Genomic DNA, 18,141 nt, shown 5'->3' with positions numbered 1-18,141 from the left:
GAACGCTGTCGCCCTAGTTACAAAAAACGGAAAAAATATAAAAGATTGCAAAAAGTTATGTAAAATCGTTGGACTACCACTAGATGGCAGGCTGCAACCCATGTACTGAAGTTCAGATTAATCTCCAGTGAGAGTATCCTGGAGAACAAAGACCTCATTCACTGTCTGTTGCTGTTTGTAGAATCACTAAATGTTTTTCTCTAGCGGTGCCTCATTGTTCTGCTCTAGAAGTCATTATATCTGGTGCTAATCAAATCTCTCCTTTGTATGCTGAAATGCAAATTTACAGGCACTAAAAGTATCCCTGGTTTACTACGTAGTTCCAGCCACTCCCAGTACACCCAGGGAGTCACAACATGGATGCTGCACCCGGAAGTCAGGTGCATGGAACTTCCTGTGGCAGCCGTCTTGCTACACCCACTGATGGCAGTACACCTCATAAGCCACACCCCTCGCAATGGCTCTTTGTTCAAAGCTCTCCACCCATCCCCGGTGGGAGGTGTTCTCTGGTATAAATGACTAACATATTTGAATAAGTATAAATAGTATATTTGTTTACTCAGTTATCCCATAAGTGCAAGTCAAAGATAAGTAAGTGAAACTTTTACAGAATTGATGTGGAAAGATCTGTTCACATAAAATCAATTGGTATTTTAGAAGTCCTGCAGCATTATATCATAAAATAAAATAGAGGAAGGTAAATATATATATATATATCTTTGTACTGTGTTGGTTAATTTAAAACAAAAATCGTAAACGACTTACCCCTACTGATGTCAAAATGTATCAAATCCATTTGTAAAAAGGAATTAGGAAAAATGTATAATGCATCCAATGTACATATGGGTAATGGATGTGTTCACTGCTACGTCTTTGTTATAACAAAGGATGAGTTTTTTTTTTTTTTTTTTTCTTCTTCCTCTCTCGCTTTTAAGAGACAGGGATGGAATGTGTCTTGATGGAATGTGTCTCTCTCCAATAGTGACGTAAGTTTGGTTTAACCCTTAGAGTTCAGGATTTCCCATTTTTAGTTTGCTGTTTATACCGGAATAGGGAATATTAAATTTTATGGGATGTGCGATGTAATTTGTTTTGTTTTGTGTTTAATGGCGATTTATTTGAACAATATATTTTTATTTTGTGACTCTATCATCTTTTCTGTTTTTATGATTATTTCTAAACAATTCATATATTTTTGCAGGTTAGTCGCCTAGTCACAGCTGTCATTTCATCATGTCTCAGTCGTTTCTACTATGAAAGGTTTTTCTTTTCTTTATGGATACAGTGTTTATTGTAAAGTTTTAAAATTTCCCAGTAATGTATAGTGTTCTGAGATGTACGTTACTTTCAGTGTTTGTTCATTTTAGGTTTTAGTATGTGGCTAATTTATTACCTGCTGTTTTATCTTTTCTTTTAGGGAATACCAGTATAAAAATGTTGAATTTTGCCATATTGGTAAATAAACAATTAAACAAGGGGGGAATAAGGTATTAATTATATTCTCCAGTTTCTTGGAGGGTGCAGCAGGCATATTAGATAGGTTTTGAAGTTGACCTTGGTTTTGAGGCTGACCTTTTTCCCATAGGTTATGTTTATTAGATTACTATGAGGTATATCTGTTAACTGAAATAGGAAAGTCTTGTCTTATATGTTTATTTGTTTATTTATTTAGTATTCTCAGTCATGTGAGGTATAGATGACCACTAACTGTTGACCACTAACTGTATTATGATCAGAGATGAAGTTATAAGAATGATCTAATGTATATTTTTTAGTTTTTGTTTTTATAGATGAAACCAGATGGTGGTCGATTCTGCACTGGATATGCTGCTGTTTACACCACATGAGGTAGTCTAAATTCGGCCACTCCCTCCAATCCTATTGATACAGGAGACAGTGATGCATTAAATGCCTCTCTTGATGGGTAGAACAGGAGTGGGTAAGAGTCTTTAGAGGTGTATGTAGGTTGTAGATTTTTTCCTGTTGTCAAATGAATTAGGTATGCCGAAAAGAAAGTCTAGATCTGAGCTGATGGATTCGGATGGAGATCCTCGCACAGGTGCAGCTGACCAAGAAGCAGTAAACGGGCCTAGAGTTGAGAGTCTTTCACCATTACCGACCATGCCTTGGTGACATTGGTCACGTCAGTGACTTCTGTCACTCCTTGTGTTCTTAAATCCCTACAGGAACAAGCGATACAACAAGGAATGGACTGTGACATGCAGGGAGCCAGCTGACTGAGGAAGGTCTGTGGATAAAGGGTGGTAAGCTTTCTCTGTCATGAGAGCTCTTCTTAATGATGGCCCAGGTAACATCTGTGAAAGACAATTGTCAGTGTGTGCTTTGATGACACCGGGTTCAGTACCCAGGTGGGCAGATTCACCCAGTCTTGTGAGGCAAGTGCCTAGAATGAAGTGAGAAAAAACTGTAAAGAGTCCGTAGAAACACCCTGCACCTACTCTACCCATTCTTAGAGACTGTAAACTGATTATAGATGTATATCATGAGCACGTTGTATGCAAGTCTGTGCGTGTTGTGTAGATTTCTTTCCAGGTTTGGTCAGAGGTATTCCAGTGCAGAAAACGACATTATTGTTGAGAAGCACATGAAGGTGGTATGTAAAGAAAAATGTGTTTACAAAAAGTGTATATTTTATAGAAAAGTGGAAACTAGTAAATCGTGTATAAAATGTATATGTTTTGTTTCCTTTTTGCAATAAGCAGGTTTTTATGTAAGATGTTTTTGGTTTAGCATAGACATGTATATTTTATATAATTGACTGAATAGTGTGATAAACAGGTGTATTCTCCAATTCCAGATTTTAAATCAGAGCTATTAGCATATGGTCTCCAGTCAGGAGACTGATTGATCCTAAAGGACAAGCGAGAAAGAGCCATGAGTCAACACTAGAGGAGCTGATCCAACCACAGAAACATCTATGGATCCACACCTCGCATTGTAGAAGGGTTAATCAACCAGAGCTGCACTGAGCGTTCTGCTCATACTTATCCTTTTCAGAAAACCCTGTACAGTCTTAGACCAGCATTGCCAGAACAGTTAGAAGAGAGGACTTAGAGAACCTTGAGACATGGGAAAGTCCAACTACAAAGGGTGAGGACTCGCCTAGGAGTCCTTGGTCTCAAACCGGTGAAGAAAACCCCTTTCCCTTCTCCACCCATGCCTCAACGTTCAGTCAGGCAGGTTTTTCCAACAGATCTTTCTACCTTTCTTCCTAAGGGAACACAGTACCCTTAGAATTTAGAAATGGCAGAAGTAAGTCTTTAGGGGGGACTGTTGAGGATAAAGAATTGAGTATCCAAAAATACTTAATTCAGCCATTTCATAGACTCAGTTATATAGTTCAGTAGATGTGAACTAACTCACATATTTGTGAATGCTTTTGTTTCTTACTAACATGTATATATGTATATTGCATATTCAGTGTATTTTCCTTAGACACAGTATATACCACCACATGTAATTGTAAAGATGGCCGCTATTTCCTGTTCTCCACCCAAGACAGATGGACAAGGAAAATTCCTGGAGCCTGGACTGTCCAATCCAAGAAGAATATGCAGATCTCTCTACGTCATGAAGCCCTGACCTACGATACCTGATTGGACTAAAACTTTTGTTCACACCCCCTTACTGTTTGGTCTAGAGTCTCTTTCAAACAATAAAGAACACACTTGGTCAAGAGCCAGTCATGGAGATAGACATAACTGACTTGCTGTGCAGTTATTTTTCATTCTCGGGTGCACACATGACATTTTTAATTAGAAACAGCAGCCGGATATCGAGAGATCCTTTGAGTCTCATCATCATCGTCATTCTGACCTTGACATATACATGAATAGCCTTTCTACCTTGGAGATCAAAATTAGAGAACACACAACTGTCATAGGTCATTGTGTAGTCCTATGTGATTATATCCAAACGTGGCACCCAGGGGGCAGGGGGTCGGTCTCGTACGCGTTACTAGTTGCCGGGCCGATGCTGGTCGTGTAGTCGCGGCAGCCTGCCCGGTTTCGTGCTCTAAAGTGTCCACAATAAAGGGGGTAGGAGGTGGATCTTGGAAGGGACTACGCCACCTATGGTATGCGGCCAGGAATTAGCCGCCGCTGCGGGTGATGTCCTCTGGGGCGGATGGTGATGCCGCAGCCGAGATGGTTCTGCTCCCCACAAGCAGAGCAGGCCTCAGGGAAATGAGGGCGGTGGCGCCGAAGCGCGGGGCGGTGCCACCGGCAATGACAAGGACAACACAGGGGCCGTGGTTCACAGTTTTTTTACTCACAGTTCGCAAGATGCCCCAGGGAGGTGCAGCTCTCCGCCGTGATGGTCTCCAGCCGATCCCGGGTAAATCAGAAGCAATCACCGGTGTCTGTGGAGTGTGAGACCTTCCTCCTCTGCGCTTACTTGTGGATCTCCATGGCTTGAAGCAACTTATGGACCCCAGTGTTCTTGTAAAGTGTCCCGTCCTGTATGCAGGTTGAGTGTCCGCCATGGGGCCCAACCGTGATCTTGACTCCGGACCCCATTTCACTGTGCTCCGAGAAAATGGTGGAGGGCGATGGAACTTGGAATCCCCATCCTCTGCAGATTCTGGTAGTCCAACATAGAGCATGTTCTACCCCAGGGCTCTGCACCCTGTCTACGCTGACACTGTGGGAACGGTTTGGCTTGACCTCAGCTACCATGTTCTCCTCTGTCTTACTAGCTCTACCGGTTGCTTCTCGCCCTTTTCCAGGCTGCCTGGTTCTAGCAGGAGAAGCTCTCAAGCACGCTCTCCTGCGACAGTGTTGTTCAGAGTCTGACTATTCTGAAGTTAAACTGTTTGGGTGTTCCTTACTCTGTCAGTGCAGCCCCCATCCTTCTGATTACTCACTAGTGGTTGTCCCTGCAACCGGGAATTTCCCAGGCTAGCTGGCTTTCTGAATTGTGTAACTAGCTGACTCAATGGCTGGATGTTGTGTAAGTGAAAAACACCAGTTATTAAACCTCCTCTTACTCGGAATAAGTATTGCACCTTAAAGGAGATGCAGTACCGTGTGGCGTCTAAAGCCTCAGGGGCGCCACACTAACATGAGTAAACTCGCAGTATTTTTTAAGCTTGTTTCATAAATTGTATTTAAATTGAATTTGTAAAGCACAAAAATGTAAATGCGATAAATGAAAAAGAAAAGTGAACAAAATTAGAGAACACTTTCAGATACCTGCAAGTTACCGGTTTTAATCTGGCACCTGGTGCTAATTTTCTTAATTATCTGACAATCGCTATTTAACTGGCAGCTCAACTTTCCAGTTTGCACTGATTCTGCAAAAATGGTGTGCTGTTCCAAAGTGACAAACCCTCCGGCAGCAGGTTGTCCAGATGAAGGACAAAGGGGTGACCCTATCAGCAATAGCAAGAGAAGTTGGAAACTTCAAGAATATTTCATCTTTGCAACATCACAAACTCTTCCATCTCCCTCAAGAAGGCTGGTCACCCTCGAAAGACAAATGCAAGAGAGGACAGGAGAATATGGAGAATCTCCATGGGCAATGCAATAATGCAGCTGAAATGGCGAGCAATTCCAGCACTGAACAGGGTAAGGATCTGTCTCATCATACAGCCTCATGACATTTAAGAGCATTTGGACTGAAAGCCCTCTCTGCAGTGACCAAACCTGTCATTAGCAGAAAGAATCAAAAAGGCTAGACTCACCTTTGGTGAGGAGCATGTTGTGTGGACAGAAGTGGTCCACAGTTCATTTTAGTGATAAAAGCAAGTTTAATTTATTTGGGTCTGACAGGAAACATTATATTCGTCGACAAACTGGGGAAAGACTGAACCCAAAGTGTGTTAAGAAGGTAGAGAAAGGTGGTGGAGGAATGTTTTCTGCAGCAGGAGTTGGACCTCTCATACAGCTACATGGCAGAGTGAATGCAAGTGTATCAGAACCTTCAACAACACGTGGTTCCTTACTTGAGTTCATCACTTAGTCAGCCAGCAATTTTCATACAGAACAATGCCCCCTGTCACACAGCAAAACGGGTAAAGCAGTTTTTTGAAAACCAGGAAACATTGAAACAATGAAATGGCCAGCCCGGAGTCCTGATCTAAACCCAATAGAAAACCTCTGGAGAATCCTTAGTGACAAAGTTATGGCCAAGAAACCCACAAGTGTCAAAAAACTGTGGAAGAGACTAGAAGAGTGGGGCAAAAATCACACCAGAGCAGTGTGAGAGACTAGTGATGTCCTCTGGCCGCAGATATGCTGAAGTCATTCAAAGCACAGCCCTGTACACATCCTACTGATTGGTGACTGTTCCCTTAAGAAAATATAATTATAATCCTTCTCTGTGCTACAGTCATTGCTGTTCTCCAATTATGATCATCACACTTTGGGTAAGGTTTTAGGTTGATAAACTGTGGATCTTTCGTAAAAACAGTTCTAGCGGCATGGTGTATCCCTTACAAAAAAACCTACAAACGTTGATCAATGTAGATTACATTACTTTGGAAAAAAGCAAGTGATCATAGATTATTTCTACTTTTGATCTCCAGTGAGAGAGGGGAGCCAGCACGATCTGAAAATGGCATGCATCATATAAAAAGTGCAAATTCACAGATTTATTCCAACTGTACTGTAATATAAATGAGATTTTTAGCAAATAATTGATCAATTCTTTGAGCCACCCCTGCCAACGTCACGGCAAATCTCAATAGGGGGGGTCCTACTCTATATTCTGTATTTCATGTGCCATGCGGCCTCCTAGATAAAGTTAAAAGCAGAACCATAATGGAGCACACATACCTGTAACCTGTATATATAACCGCTTCTATGTTGCAAAAGAGGCAATTGTGGATAGAGGCCAGCCCAGGTCCGAGCATGTGGAGCAAGCTCTACACATACCAGGACTATATCAGAACTGACCCTCCCAGTGCCAGACAGCAACCATTGATAAAGGCGGACCAGATCCAAGTATGGTGCTTAATTAGCAATGCCTGTGGAAAGTGTGAGGCAACTGAATGTGTACAGCTACCAACAGGAGGAATATATTGCAAACCAAGATCAGGCGTGCATAGCATGGTGGTGACCAGCCACCAGACATTTGTAGCATAGATTTGCCGTGACGTTGGCAGGGGTGGCTCAAAAAATTGATCAATTATTTGCTAAAAATCTCATTTTTTTTTTTATTATAGTACAGTTGGAATAAATCTGAATTTTCACTTTTTATATGATGCATGCCAATTTCAGATCGTGCTGGCTCCTTTTTCCCTTTTTTTGATCTCCAGTGTATATCCCATTTCTACTTTTGATCTCCAGTGTATATCCTACCTTGAATAAATCAGACATAGCACCAAGTTTTGACTCGAAAATTGGTTTACATATTTCACCCTTTGCATTTTGTAGGGCTAAGTACCCTGTAGCCTCCACATGGCAGTGTACAGCTTCTGCATGAGGTTACAAAAAAAAAAAAAAAAAAAAAAAAAAAAAAAAAGCACTTTTCCATCTGGAAAATGAAGTGTTAATGAATCTCTCTGGGAATGCACCGCAAAAACATCCCTTCATGAGGGAAACTAAATTGCCCTTTAAAGGTTTTGTGCACACTTGAAATTGCTTTGTCTGGCCATGCTCCAGTAATGAGGGTTCGAGGGGTTCTTCTCCAAAATAAAGCACGCACCCGATGACCTGACAATTCTGTTCCAACTCCGGCTGGATTCCCCACTAGTTTTTGTGCTTCTGTGTCGCCCTGGACAAGCCAGGGGACACGAGTAACAACACCACCACACCCCACACTCCAGGTAGGCACACCTGCTAACCCAAAAATCCTTGTTGCCTTCCTCCAGAGGTTGATGATGCACACCAGGGGGTGGGCCAGGCGGTTGGCTCCGCCCACCAAGGAGCTCACAACTCTGGAGGCAGGAAGTAACCAGGCAGTCAGCTCAGGGACGAGCTTGAGTGAGGAGTCTAGTCAGGGAGGAGGAAGTGGAAGGAGTGAGGAGTAGCCCAGGCAGGGGCTAGAGTAAAACAACTAGAAGGGAAAGTGAAGGAAAGGAAAGTGGAAAAGGAGGAAAGCAAGAAGTGGAGACAGCGCAGAGAGTGTGCAAAGCCTGAGAGCCCAGCTGTGTGTAGGGCTAGAACAGCAAGGTCAGCGACGGCGGTGACTGTCCGGAGTGGGACAGTTCGGAAGTTCCTGGAAGGACCCCGTTGGCTGTGTGCCCGGTGGTCTGGAGCAGTGTTCCGAAGGACAGTCAGCACCAGGGCAGGGGCCTCTCGGACCCCGGCAAGGCTAGGAGTCGCCCAATTTGCCGAATCCGTCAGTGACGGGGACGCAGATCCCCCAACAGCAAAGTCCCGATTGACGGCAACAGCCCGACCATTAACGGGGAGACACCGCCACCGCCAAGGCACCAGTTTCTCCAGGGCTAGCGCCTGCGGGCAAAGTGTAGAGCTCCTCCGGCCCAGATTGCAGTCGGGGAGCGGGTAACCGGAGGGAATCCACCGATACCATCAAACCACAAAGGTGCAAGGAAGAGAGAAGTCACCGTCACCTACCGGGAGTGCAGGTGCAGCCGTCTGTGGGACCGTCCTACCAGCCGTTGGTTTACCGTACAAACTGTGTCCGTGTCAGGCTGAGTGAGTACCATAGTGCCGCAAGGCACAGCGCTGCCCCCGCGTCCCTGCGCCCTCCGGGCCCTACACTTTACATCTCTCCACCGGGCCCCGGGATCACCAACCCCTACCCACGGAGGGGCAACACAACACCTGGCTGCTCCCATCACCATCCCCGGGACCCCCACACTGAGCAGCGGTGGTGCAATCACCACAACCGTGGGTGGCGTCACGAACTATAACCCCAACAAACACCCCCCTTTTCACTCACGGGCGAGGAGTGCCGCTCGAGACACCCCGGGATCCGGCCCGCAGCTCGAGCCACCAGGAGCAACTGCCGGACCCGAGCAGAAGGGGTGAGCGCGGTGTGCTGACACCCTCCTCCCCGCCCGCGACACTTCCTCCTCCAGGTATGGAACCGCTGCAGTCAGTCACTGCTTGTCGTGATGGCCAACGCAAAGAGCTGTATACCGTACATTGTGCAATATTTAAATGGAGGCCATAAGAGTAATCAGGCTAAGCATCTGTAGTCTGGATGCATCTACTCAGTTCATAGAGTATAATAAAAAACAAGAGCACTAGGAGTACTGGTGCAAATAGTATAAATTTTATATTTATAAACAAGTAGAAAATAGAAAGACGTTTACAAGCAGAAGTTACGGGGAATAACAATCTGGATCCCATGGACCACAATGAAAAACTCAGTGGTAGGCAAGTATAATAGGGCTTAAGCTCAGGCCATTCACAGATAGTATGAATATAGCAGATCAGACAGAGCCCTATAAAATCACATATGAGCACCCCTGGTCAAGATTGAAATGTAGCAATAAATAATTTTGCCCATTCACGGTGGTAGTGCAGGGGAGCCAGGCACAAGGGACAATCACCAGGAGCCAGAGTCCAGTGGACCACAACCGTGATCTCTGTAGTTCATATATAGGTACCGTATTATTTACAAAGAGATGCCCGTGTGGATACACAAGAAAAATGGTTATTTGAATGTCAGATTAGGGACTGGTATGCAAAAAGGGTCTGAAACCCTTAGGCTATGTGCCCACGCTGTGGAAAATGCGCGGATTTTGCCGCGGATTTCTCGCGGATTTTCCAGAAATCTGCAGCACAGCTACTCCCCAGCCATTTCTATGGCATTTGGGAAATGCTGTGCCCACACTGCGGATTTTTCCGCAGCGGAAATCGTGCGGATTTTCGTGCGGAAAAATCTGCAGCATGTCAATTATTGTTGCGGATTTCTCCGCAGGGTCCCATATACTTACCTGCCTTGATAGAGACCCGAGTCACTTTCTCCGTCCGGTGTAGCGGCAGCGGCAGCAGCGCGGTGGATCCAGCCAGGTACAGGAAGGAAGAGGTGGGCGGGGCCTGCACGAGCTCCGGTCATGTGACAGCAGGAGCTAGTTCAGGCCCGCCCACCTCCAGCACAGTGAACCAGACGCTGCCTGACAGTGACCCGGCCGCCGGAAAGCGAGGTGCTGCATGATGGAGGTAAGTATGAGCACCCCGATAACTGCAGCACCACTTCTGCATTGAGGATGCAGTGCCGAAGCCATGGTACTGTATCCTCAATGCAGAATTCCCGCACCATATCCGCACGACATTCCGCTGTATATCCGCAGCATTGAAACAGAAAGTTCTGTTGCGGATTTCTGGGAGCACCTGCGGAATGTCTTGCGGATATATCCGCAGGACAATGTCCCCGTGGGCACATAGCCTTACATCAGTGGAAAAGGGCTATGTATAAACAATATCACAACAGTATCACAGCAAATAGTAGCAAGTCAAACATAGCCCATATCCACAATTGGACATAACGCTTACCTAATCAAAGGTGGTGCAGGGGAACCAGGCCAACCCAGAGGGGACCTCCGACAGCCGTTTCGCGGGATATACCAGCTTCTTCCGATACGGATACAGTTGTGATATTATTTATACATAGCCCTTTTCCACTGATATTATAAGGGTTTCAGACCCTTTTTGCATACCAGTCCCTAATCTGACATTCAAATAACCATTTTTCTTGTGTATCCACACGGGCATCTTTGTAAATACCCATATATGAACTACAGAGATCACGGTTGTGGTCCACGGGACTCAGGCTCCTGGTGACTGTCCCTTGTGCCTGGCTCCCCTGCACTACCACCGTGAATAGGCAAAATTATTTATTGCTACATTGCAATCTTGACCAGGGGTGCTCATATGTGATTTTATAGGGCTCTGTCTGATCTGCTATATTCATACTGTGACTGGCCTGAGCTTAAGCCCTATTATACTTATCTACCACTGAGTTTTTCATTGTGGTCCAAGGGATCCAGATTTTTATTCCCCGTAACTTCTGCTTGTAAACGTCCTTCTATTTTCTACTTGTTATTTATAAATATAAAATAAAATTTATACTATTTGCACCAGTACTCCTAGTGCTCGTTTTATTATATGCTTGTTGGAGTGTGCCGTCTCGGGGTCACACTGGGAGGCTCTAATCATGCCCTATCCGGAGTGACCCATATGAGACTCCAAGCTATGACCATGTGGCTCTTTGTTTGGACTCCGTTCATAGAGTGCCTACCACTGTCTTCAATCGTGATCCTCACAAAAACAGACATTTTAGGTGGAGACCCTACTTTTTATGACGTCGTACTTCATAGACTCTGTACAGCAGTGCATTCCATAAGAAAGAATTCTGACTGGCAAAAGGTAAATTTAAAAAGGAGAATTTCTGGATCTAAGACTGAACCCAAGACCAATGCTTAGGATGGACATTACGGTACCACACTGATTAGATTGATCCTAAATCTTAAAAAGGTTTTCTACTGCTTTTGAAGAGCTATGATATATGGCAAGGGGCTGAAAAATACTGTTTTGCTATATACTTATATTGGATGTATAGCTTCTATAAGAGCATCTCAGCGGGGAGCACATACCGTGTTTCCCCGAAAATAAGACCTACCCCAAAAATAAGTCCTAGCAGGAGTTTTCAGCAAGGCTCAAATATAAGACCTACCCTGAGAATAAACCTTAGTCGCGGTTCAATGATGAAGTGCCCAGGCAGCTAAAAAAATTAAAGAATTCTGCAGGACACTTCATTATAGAGAGCAGACATCCCCAAAAGAGAAAAAAAAAAAAAAAGGAGGACCCTGTGATCATACTCACCAGATGCCGACTGGGAGCAGTGGAGCGCATCAAGGACATGCGGCGGAACGCACATACACACAATCACACAGATTGCTCACCACATTCGGCGATATCGCTTTTCGACGGCATAAGGACCTGTGACACTGTGCAGTGGAGTGCCAGGACCTGCGGGTAGAACACATGGAGGACCCAGCAGTGGAATGCATCAGAGACAAGAGAGCAGAGAGTCCCCTCCTGGATGGAAGCAAGTGGCATCACCGGATGTGGTATGAATGTGTGCAAGAGACTATGTGCAAATTCATGTGTGGGTTTGTATGCGATCTGATATGTATCGGCCAGAAGGACGGGATAACCGTGCAGCATACCTGCAAAGAGGACCTGGGAGCCATGCAGTACGCCCAGGGTCTGGCAACTATGATGATAGATAGGGACTGTCTCAGATGGGTACACCTTGACGAGGTGAGACAGCTTTTTACCTTTTTGCAAAAATGTATATACTAAGTACCCTGTTATTAAGCACTTGCAATTTATTTATTTATAGTCAGTATTTTTCATGCAATTTTCTCCTTGGTTTTTTTCTAGTCTTAAGGCTGCAATTCACATGCTTAATGTTGCATGTTTACTGAACATTGTTTCAGCTCAGGTTTTTTGTGTTTTTAACTATGATGATAGATACATAGAGTATAATAAAATAATATTATAAATAATATCACAGTGTCTTATTCTCGGGGAAACAGGGTAGTACTGGAGTGTTATGCAGATTCTTCTTCCTCCTCTGTTAATGTCTGAAACTCCCTTTTCTGGCACAGAAATCAGACCATATGGAGAAGGGAGGGGGGGGGGGGGGGGTCACTGGGTGCCTGATTGTGGGTGTAGATGTTTTGGAGTGAAGGAAAATAAGTCTTCCTCACAAACTGAGCTAACAGTTTCATTCAGCAGTAACAGCAGGGGCAGAGACTTGCTTTTGAAATGTAGATTGCAGCACTTCACTAGCAAAGGGTTTAGGTAATTCAATAACTGACATGGACAGCTGAAAAGCGCCAAAAATTGCATAACAAACACTGACAGGGCTGTATTGGCTATCTGGCAGTCGCCAGATGGGCTGTTATCTACCCTGGGCTGCTCTGACACTTTGTATCACCCAATATCTTCAGCAGCACAGGGTAGAGAATGGAGGGAGGGTGGGGATGCCAGGTGCTGGATCACAGGCCACTGAATTGCATGATAGAAACTTGCAGTAATAGCACAGCAAGCCTCTGGGGAGGAAGCAATGACAGACATCAAGTGATGCGGTCTGCATGATTAAAGATTATATTACTACTATAAAAAGTATGGATGCAATGAGTGGCACATAATAGCACAGATTGATGAATAAAAAAATGAAATGAGTTAAGGTTCTCTGCCATATTGTGGACTGTTGTGAATGTCATCCGAGTGACTGCTGGTGTGGAGCTCCCTCTGGTGGCCAGGAATGGTAAAGCTGAGTCTGAATCTGAGACTCAGACAGGTTTTGGAGTTAATTGGGAATTCAAGAAGTCCTATTACAGATCAGCCTAGTGTATTTACAAGAGCATTTTCTGCCTGGCGGCCCTGATGCTAGATGTTTTCCTGCTGCTTTGGAAGATTGAAGGGAAAGCTCCCAGCAGTTTCTTCCATTTATTCTGCGCCTGAATCTACTCCAGATAAGTTTGCTAGTTTCTGCTTAATTGCTGAAATTGCACTTAAGGGTGTTTCTGCTTATTCCATTTGGATTTCTTGTATGTGAGAATCTGTCTCTGCTTTTGTGAGCAGGGAAGTTCCTCCAGCAAGAAATGGAGCTTGCTCCCTGTTCATATTTAGATTATTTGCACTTTAGAATATTATTTGTTCTGTGATTTTGTTTCTTCCCATTATATCTGCAGTTCTGTTTAAAGTGCCTGGCACAAGAGTACCTGATATAGTGGGGGAGAGACAGTGTGGTCTCAGATCTTTTTTCTAATCAGGAGTATGGTATTTTTTTGCAGGGTTTTTTTGCTGGCCGCAATCAGATATCTTTCCTGTCCTGTTGTATCTAGTAAGTCGTGCCTCACCTTTGCTAATCTACATTTTCTGTGTATTGTGTTTTTTACATCACCGTCGTTTACATGTTGGGGGCTTGCTATTTCTTTGGCAACTGCGCCGAGGCAAGTTAAGATTCCTCATTTCTATCTTTGAGGTGTAGCAAGTTTCTCCGGCAGTGACGAGGTGTGTTAGGAACATCCCACTGCTACTTCTAGAGTTGTCCGATAGATAGGGAATTGCGGTCATCTTAATTTACAACTACTCTAGTGGTTTTGTTTTTTTCCTGATTAATGGGATTTTTTGTGATCGTCCACGGTTACCAGTTCATAACAGCGGACTGTACAATAAAGATCACGTAGACTTAGAAATCAAGAAATTGTCAAGAAATTGTCAGACAAGTTTATTGAAACGTTTGTGTGACAAGTACAAGTATATTAGATTAAATTATTGGACACATTATACAGTTCTTGTCCCTGCCGTAAATCACAGTTCCCAACCACTATGTACCTACATGAACTGAATAGCAGGTGTAAGAATATTTGTTCCTTCATCTGCCGAACTACAACTCAAAAGCATTTTTCATTCTTCAATAATTTACCCATGACCATTATTTTACAGTTATAAATTATTAATAGAAGCTTGGTCAATAAAATGCTGAGTCACTTTGTAAATATTGCATGGATTCTTAGTTATATTCTGTACAATACTTCAGAGCTGCACTCACTATTCTACTGGTTTTCAGAGATTACATTAAGATATAACCCAGGATAAGTAAATCCTGTGTTAAAGGGAACCTGTCATCAGAAATTTAGCTTGAAACCTAAAAGTTTCCCCCTCTGCAGCTCGTGGGCTGTATTCTAGCAAGGTTCCTGTACTTTTTGTGGCCCCTTTTAAACCAAATTAAATACTTTATAAACTTGTACCTTTTGCTATGTTAATTTTGTAAATCGTCCATGGGGGCGGGCTCTCTGCTGACCGTTGCTGTTCCCCCAGCAGATTTACGCCGCCCCCCAATGCTGAATTTCATATCTCAGGACGCCGCCCCTGGGCGACCGTGGTCTTGCGCATGCACTGTGCGACTGTAGCGGGACTGTGCACTGTGTGCACGTGTGACCGCTGGTGACGTTTTGCGCAGGCACGAGGTTATGGGCGGCACTGTGAGAGTGTCATCAGCAAGTGCCGCCCATAACCTCGTGACCGCACTTTCCCCTCTTCCTCCAGCGTTCTGCGCAAGCGCTTGCTGGCTAGATGACCCGACGTCACCTCTTTCCCTGCTGCAGGGTAAGATGGGAAGGAGGTGACGTCGGGTCATTTGGCCGGCGAGCACTTGCGCAGAACGCTGGAGGCAGTGGGGGAAAGCGCGTCCACGAGATTATGGGCAGGCACTTGCGATGCAATCACAGCGCCGCCCATAATCTCGTGCTTGTAACACACGTCACCAGCGATCCTGGCGTGGGCGGCACCTCGGGCGCAGTGGGCGGCGTCCTGATGGATGAAATGGAGCGTGGGGGGGGGGGGGGCGGCGTCAATGTGCTGGAGGAACACCAACGGTCAGCAGAGAGCCCGCCCCCATGGACGATTTACAAAATAGCAAAAAGGTACAAGTTTATAAAGTATTTAATTTGGTTTAAAAGGGGCCACAAAGTACAGGAACCTTGCTAGAATGCAGCCCAGGAGCTGCAGAGGGGGAAACTTTTAGGTTTCAAGCTAAATTTCTGATGACAGGTTCCCTTTAACCTCCAGAGCTGCACTCACTGTTCTACATGCCTCAGAGCTGAAATCTAAAAAATCACTCTGCTTTCACGGTGTGTTCTGCTGACTGGCACCACACCGTGGCCTCATGTAAAAGAAATGAGCTCTCAGCTCTACTAAGAAGTAAGAAGTGTGTCTGATGATTGCTGATTGTTTCTAATTACAACCAGAACTGTAAATGCAGCTCCAGGCTATGAAAGTGGAAAACAAAGCGATGTATTATGCAACTTTTAATGCAGATCTCACTGTACAGTTTATATATTCATTCTCTTAAAACATAACTTTTAATATCATAAATAGAATTAGAATTATTAGAATGGAGTCTAGAAAAAAAAAAAAAAAAAAAAACGTTTTCTTCTGTCGCTAAAATGGTTTTTTAATATAACAAAAAGGTTAAAGTTTCCCTAAATCTTTTTTTATCAAGGCATTTTTTTTTTTTAGATATAGGCGTTTAACAACTGCGGCTCTGCAGCCACGTGGAGTATTTAGAGGGACTGCACACTATTCTTGCGAGCGATCATTGCCCGATGTTACTCACATCCTTTATGCCTGATGTAAAATGAGCATAGCCCTTTAAGTATACAGGTATTAATGCCTGCCACTTGTAAGGGAAATTGTTCTCACTGGTTATATTCTATTTTACTACCAGCCTAATTTAAGACCTTCACCCAAGCATTCGCCCACACGACAATCACTGGGTATAGCGCCTCTGTGAAGGTGGCATTGTAAGTATATAAATGTCTCATCATGGAGTCACCCAGCTCATAAAAAGAAAGCAGCCCAGCCGTATAATCCAGATGTATCCTCACTTTGTAGCACGAAGGTCGACACGCTAATGGAATTTCTTTCTGGTCATGTTTTACAGAATAGTGTTTATTGAAGCTGCGCAGACCCCACGACTTCTTATTATTGCCAATGAGAGAATACTTTCCTTTTCTGCTTATGCTGGCATAGGCCATCCCAACTCTCCATCCTCCCTCCTTACTGACTTCTACGTTCCAGTAAAGTCTTGTTTTAGAAAATCCACTTGTGCCCAAAACTCCAAGAATGGCAAATCTCTGGGGGTTTTCCAGACGACACTGATTTACGTTTGACCAGGTGGCGGTTGTCAGGTCATCCGAGATGTGCACGTCGTTCGCAGCAGTGTTGACATCCAACGTTATGCCAGATGCCTCCTGAACGCAATAACCTTTCTGTAGGTCTGACATTATGGTCACGATATCAGAGTTCACGGTGCCGATGAGCTCTTCAGACAGATCTTCAGACAGAACTTCATACAGATCTTCATACAGACTAGCTTCCGTCTCGTTTAGGTTTTGATCGCTAACCCCCATCAAATCATCTTTGTGTGCCTGTAGGTAAAGTAGAGGATCTAGCATCTGTTCAAGCTCTTGTATAGTGGCTAGTTTCTTGGACAGACTGTCCTTTTTAATATCTAGTTGGTTGATCAGATTGATGACCGGCATTGACACCTGCTCTTGTTTCTTACCGATCTCGTTCAGGACACTGCTCTCCACACAATCCTGCTTCATCCTTAGGTCTTTAAACTGGAGACTGACTTTGTCCACAATACTTGCTGCCTTTTCCGTTATGCACTTAAGAAGGGCCTGGAGATACTGGATTCGCTTTTCAATCTCCTCTTCTCGGATGGCATGTCCTTGAATAGTCTTCAGATTTTCTTTTTGCTGCCTATAGGCCACATACAGTAAGTGAATTTGATGTCCATGGTGCTTCTCCGCCAGCATGCAAGAAGCACATAAACACTCGGCATCCTCAGTACAGTAATATAAGAAGGTCTTGTTATGGCGAGAACATGTTCTCTTACTGAAGGAGATTGTTGGTTCGATTAAAATATGCTCTGGGGACGTGCTGTGTACGGCGACGTGATTGTCACATAGGGAAACTTCACATAAAAGACATCTTTTAGAAGCCACCATCGATGTTTCAATACAGTACATGCAAAGTATCTCACTCCCTTCCCGAGAGCGGAGATGATCCGCTATGTTATTCAGCGTAATGTTCCTCTGCAGCACGGGACGTTGCCCAAAGTTTGCTCTGCATTGAGGACACCTGTAATCAGCATTGAGCACATTAGCGATACACTCCCGGCAGAAGTTGTGTCCACAAATTAATGTTACAGGATCGGTGTACAGGTTCAGGCAGATGCAACAAATCATTTCGTTTCTCACATTGGTAGAAGCCATTGTTGTATGGTGATGGGAGGGCGCAGACTGAAAGCTTCCGTGGAGGAGGGTGCTCTATGGTTTTTTTGTCCGTGACTCTAGAAGTAGAATAAACAAAATTGTTCTATTATCAGATACGAAGACAGGTAAAAACACTGAAAAACAAGCAAGCTGGTTATCACAGTAGTGGTCTCCAATCTGCAGTTACTCAGCTGTTGCAATACTATCACCAGCATACTCTGGAGCCCAATAGACTGGTTGTTCCACTGTTGCAGCAGGTTGAAGAACAATCACAACTGATTATTCTGCTAACCCAGTGGTTCCCAAATTCCAATCCTGATGGTTCCCCCAACAGGTCATTTTCAGGATTTTCTTAGTATTGGACAGGTGATTCCTTGAATTATTCCATCACCTCTGTAATC

General features: G+C 44.3%; 1 protein-coding gene across 1 annotated transcript; it reads right to left on the bottom strand.

The window, feature by feature from the left end:
• Positions 1-16,064: 16,064 nt before the first annotated feature.
• On the bottom strand, positions 16,065-17,800 carry LOC142310402 (nuclear factor 7, brain-like). Its single transcript, XM_075347924.1, has one exon. It carries the CDS (start codon positions 17,738-17,740, stop codon positions 16,187-16,189), a length of 1,554 nt encoding a protein of 517 aa, XP_075204039.1. The 5' UTR covers positions 17,741-17,800; the 3' UTR covers positions 16,065-16,186.
• Positions 17,801-18,141: the final 341 nt, after the last annotated feature.

The sequence above is a fragment of the Anomaloglossus baeobatrachus genome, chromosome 5, assembly GCF_048569485.1.
Source record: "Anomaloglossus baeobatrachus isolate aAnoBae1 chromosome 5, aAnoBae1.hap1, whole genome shotgun sequence".
Lineage (NCBI taxonomy): Eukaryota > Metazoa > Chordata > Amphibia > Anura > Aromobatidae > Anomaloglossus > Anomaloglossus baeobatrachus.
Note: the sequence above shows the minus strand (reverse complement) of the source record. Positions and strands in the feature narration are given on the sequence as shown.

What these genes read in the sequence shown, in the direction of transcription:
- LOC142310402 (XM_075347924.1), bottom strand. Translation starts at nt 17,740, where the DNA reads ATGGCTTCTACCAATGTGAGAAACGAAATGATTTGTTGCATCTGCCTG.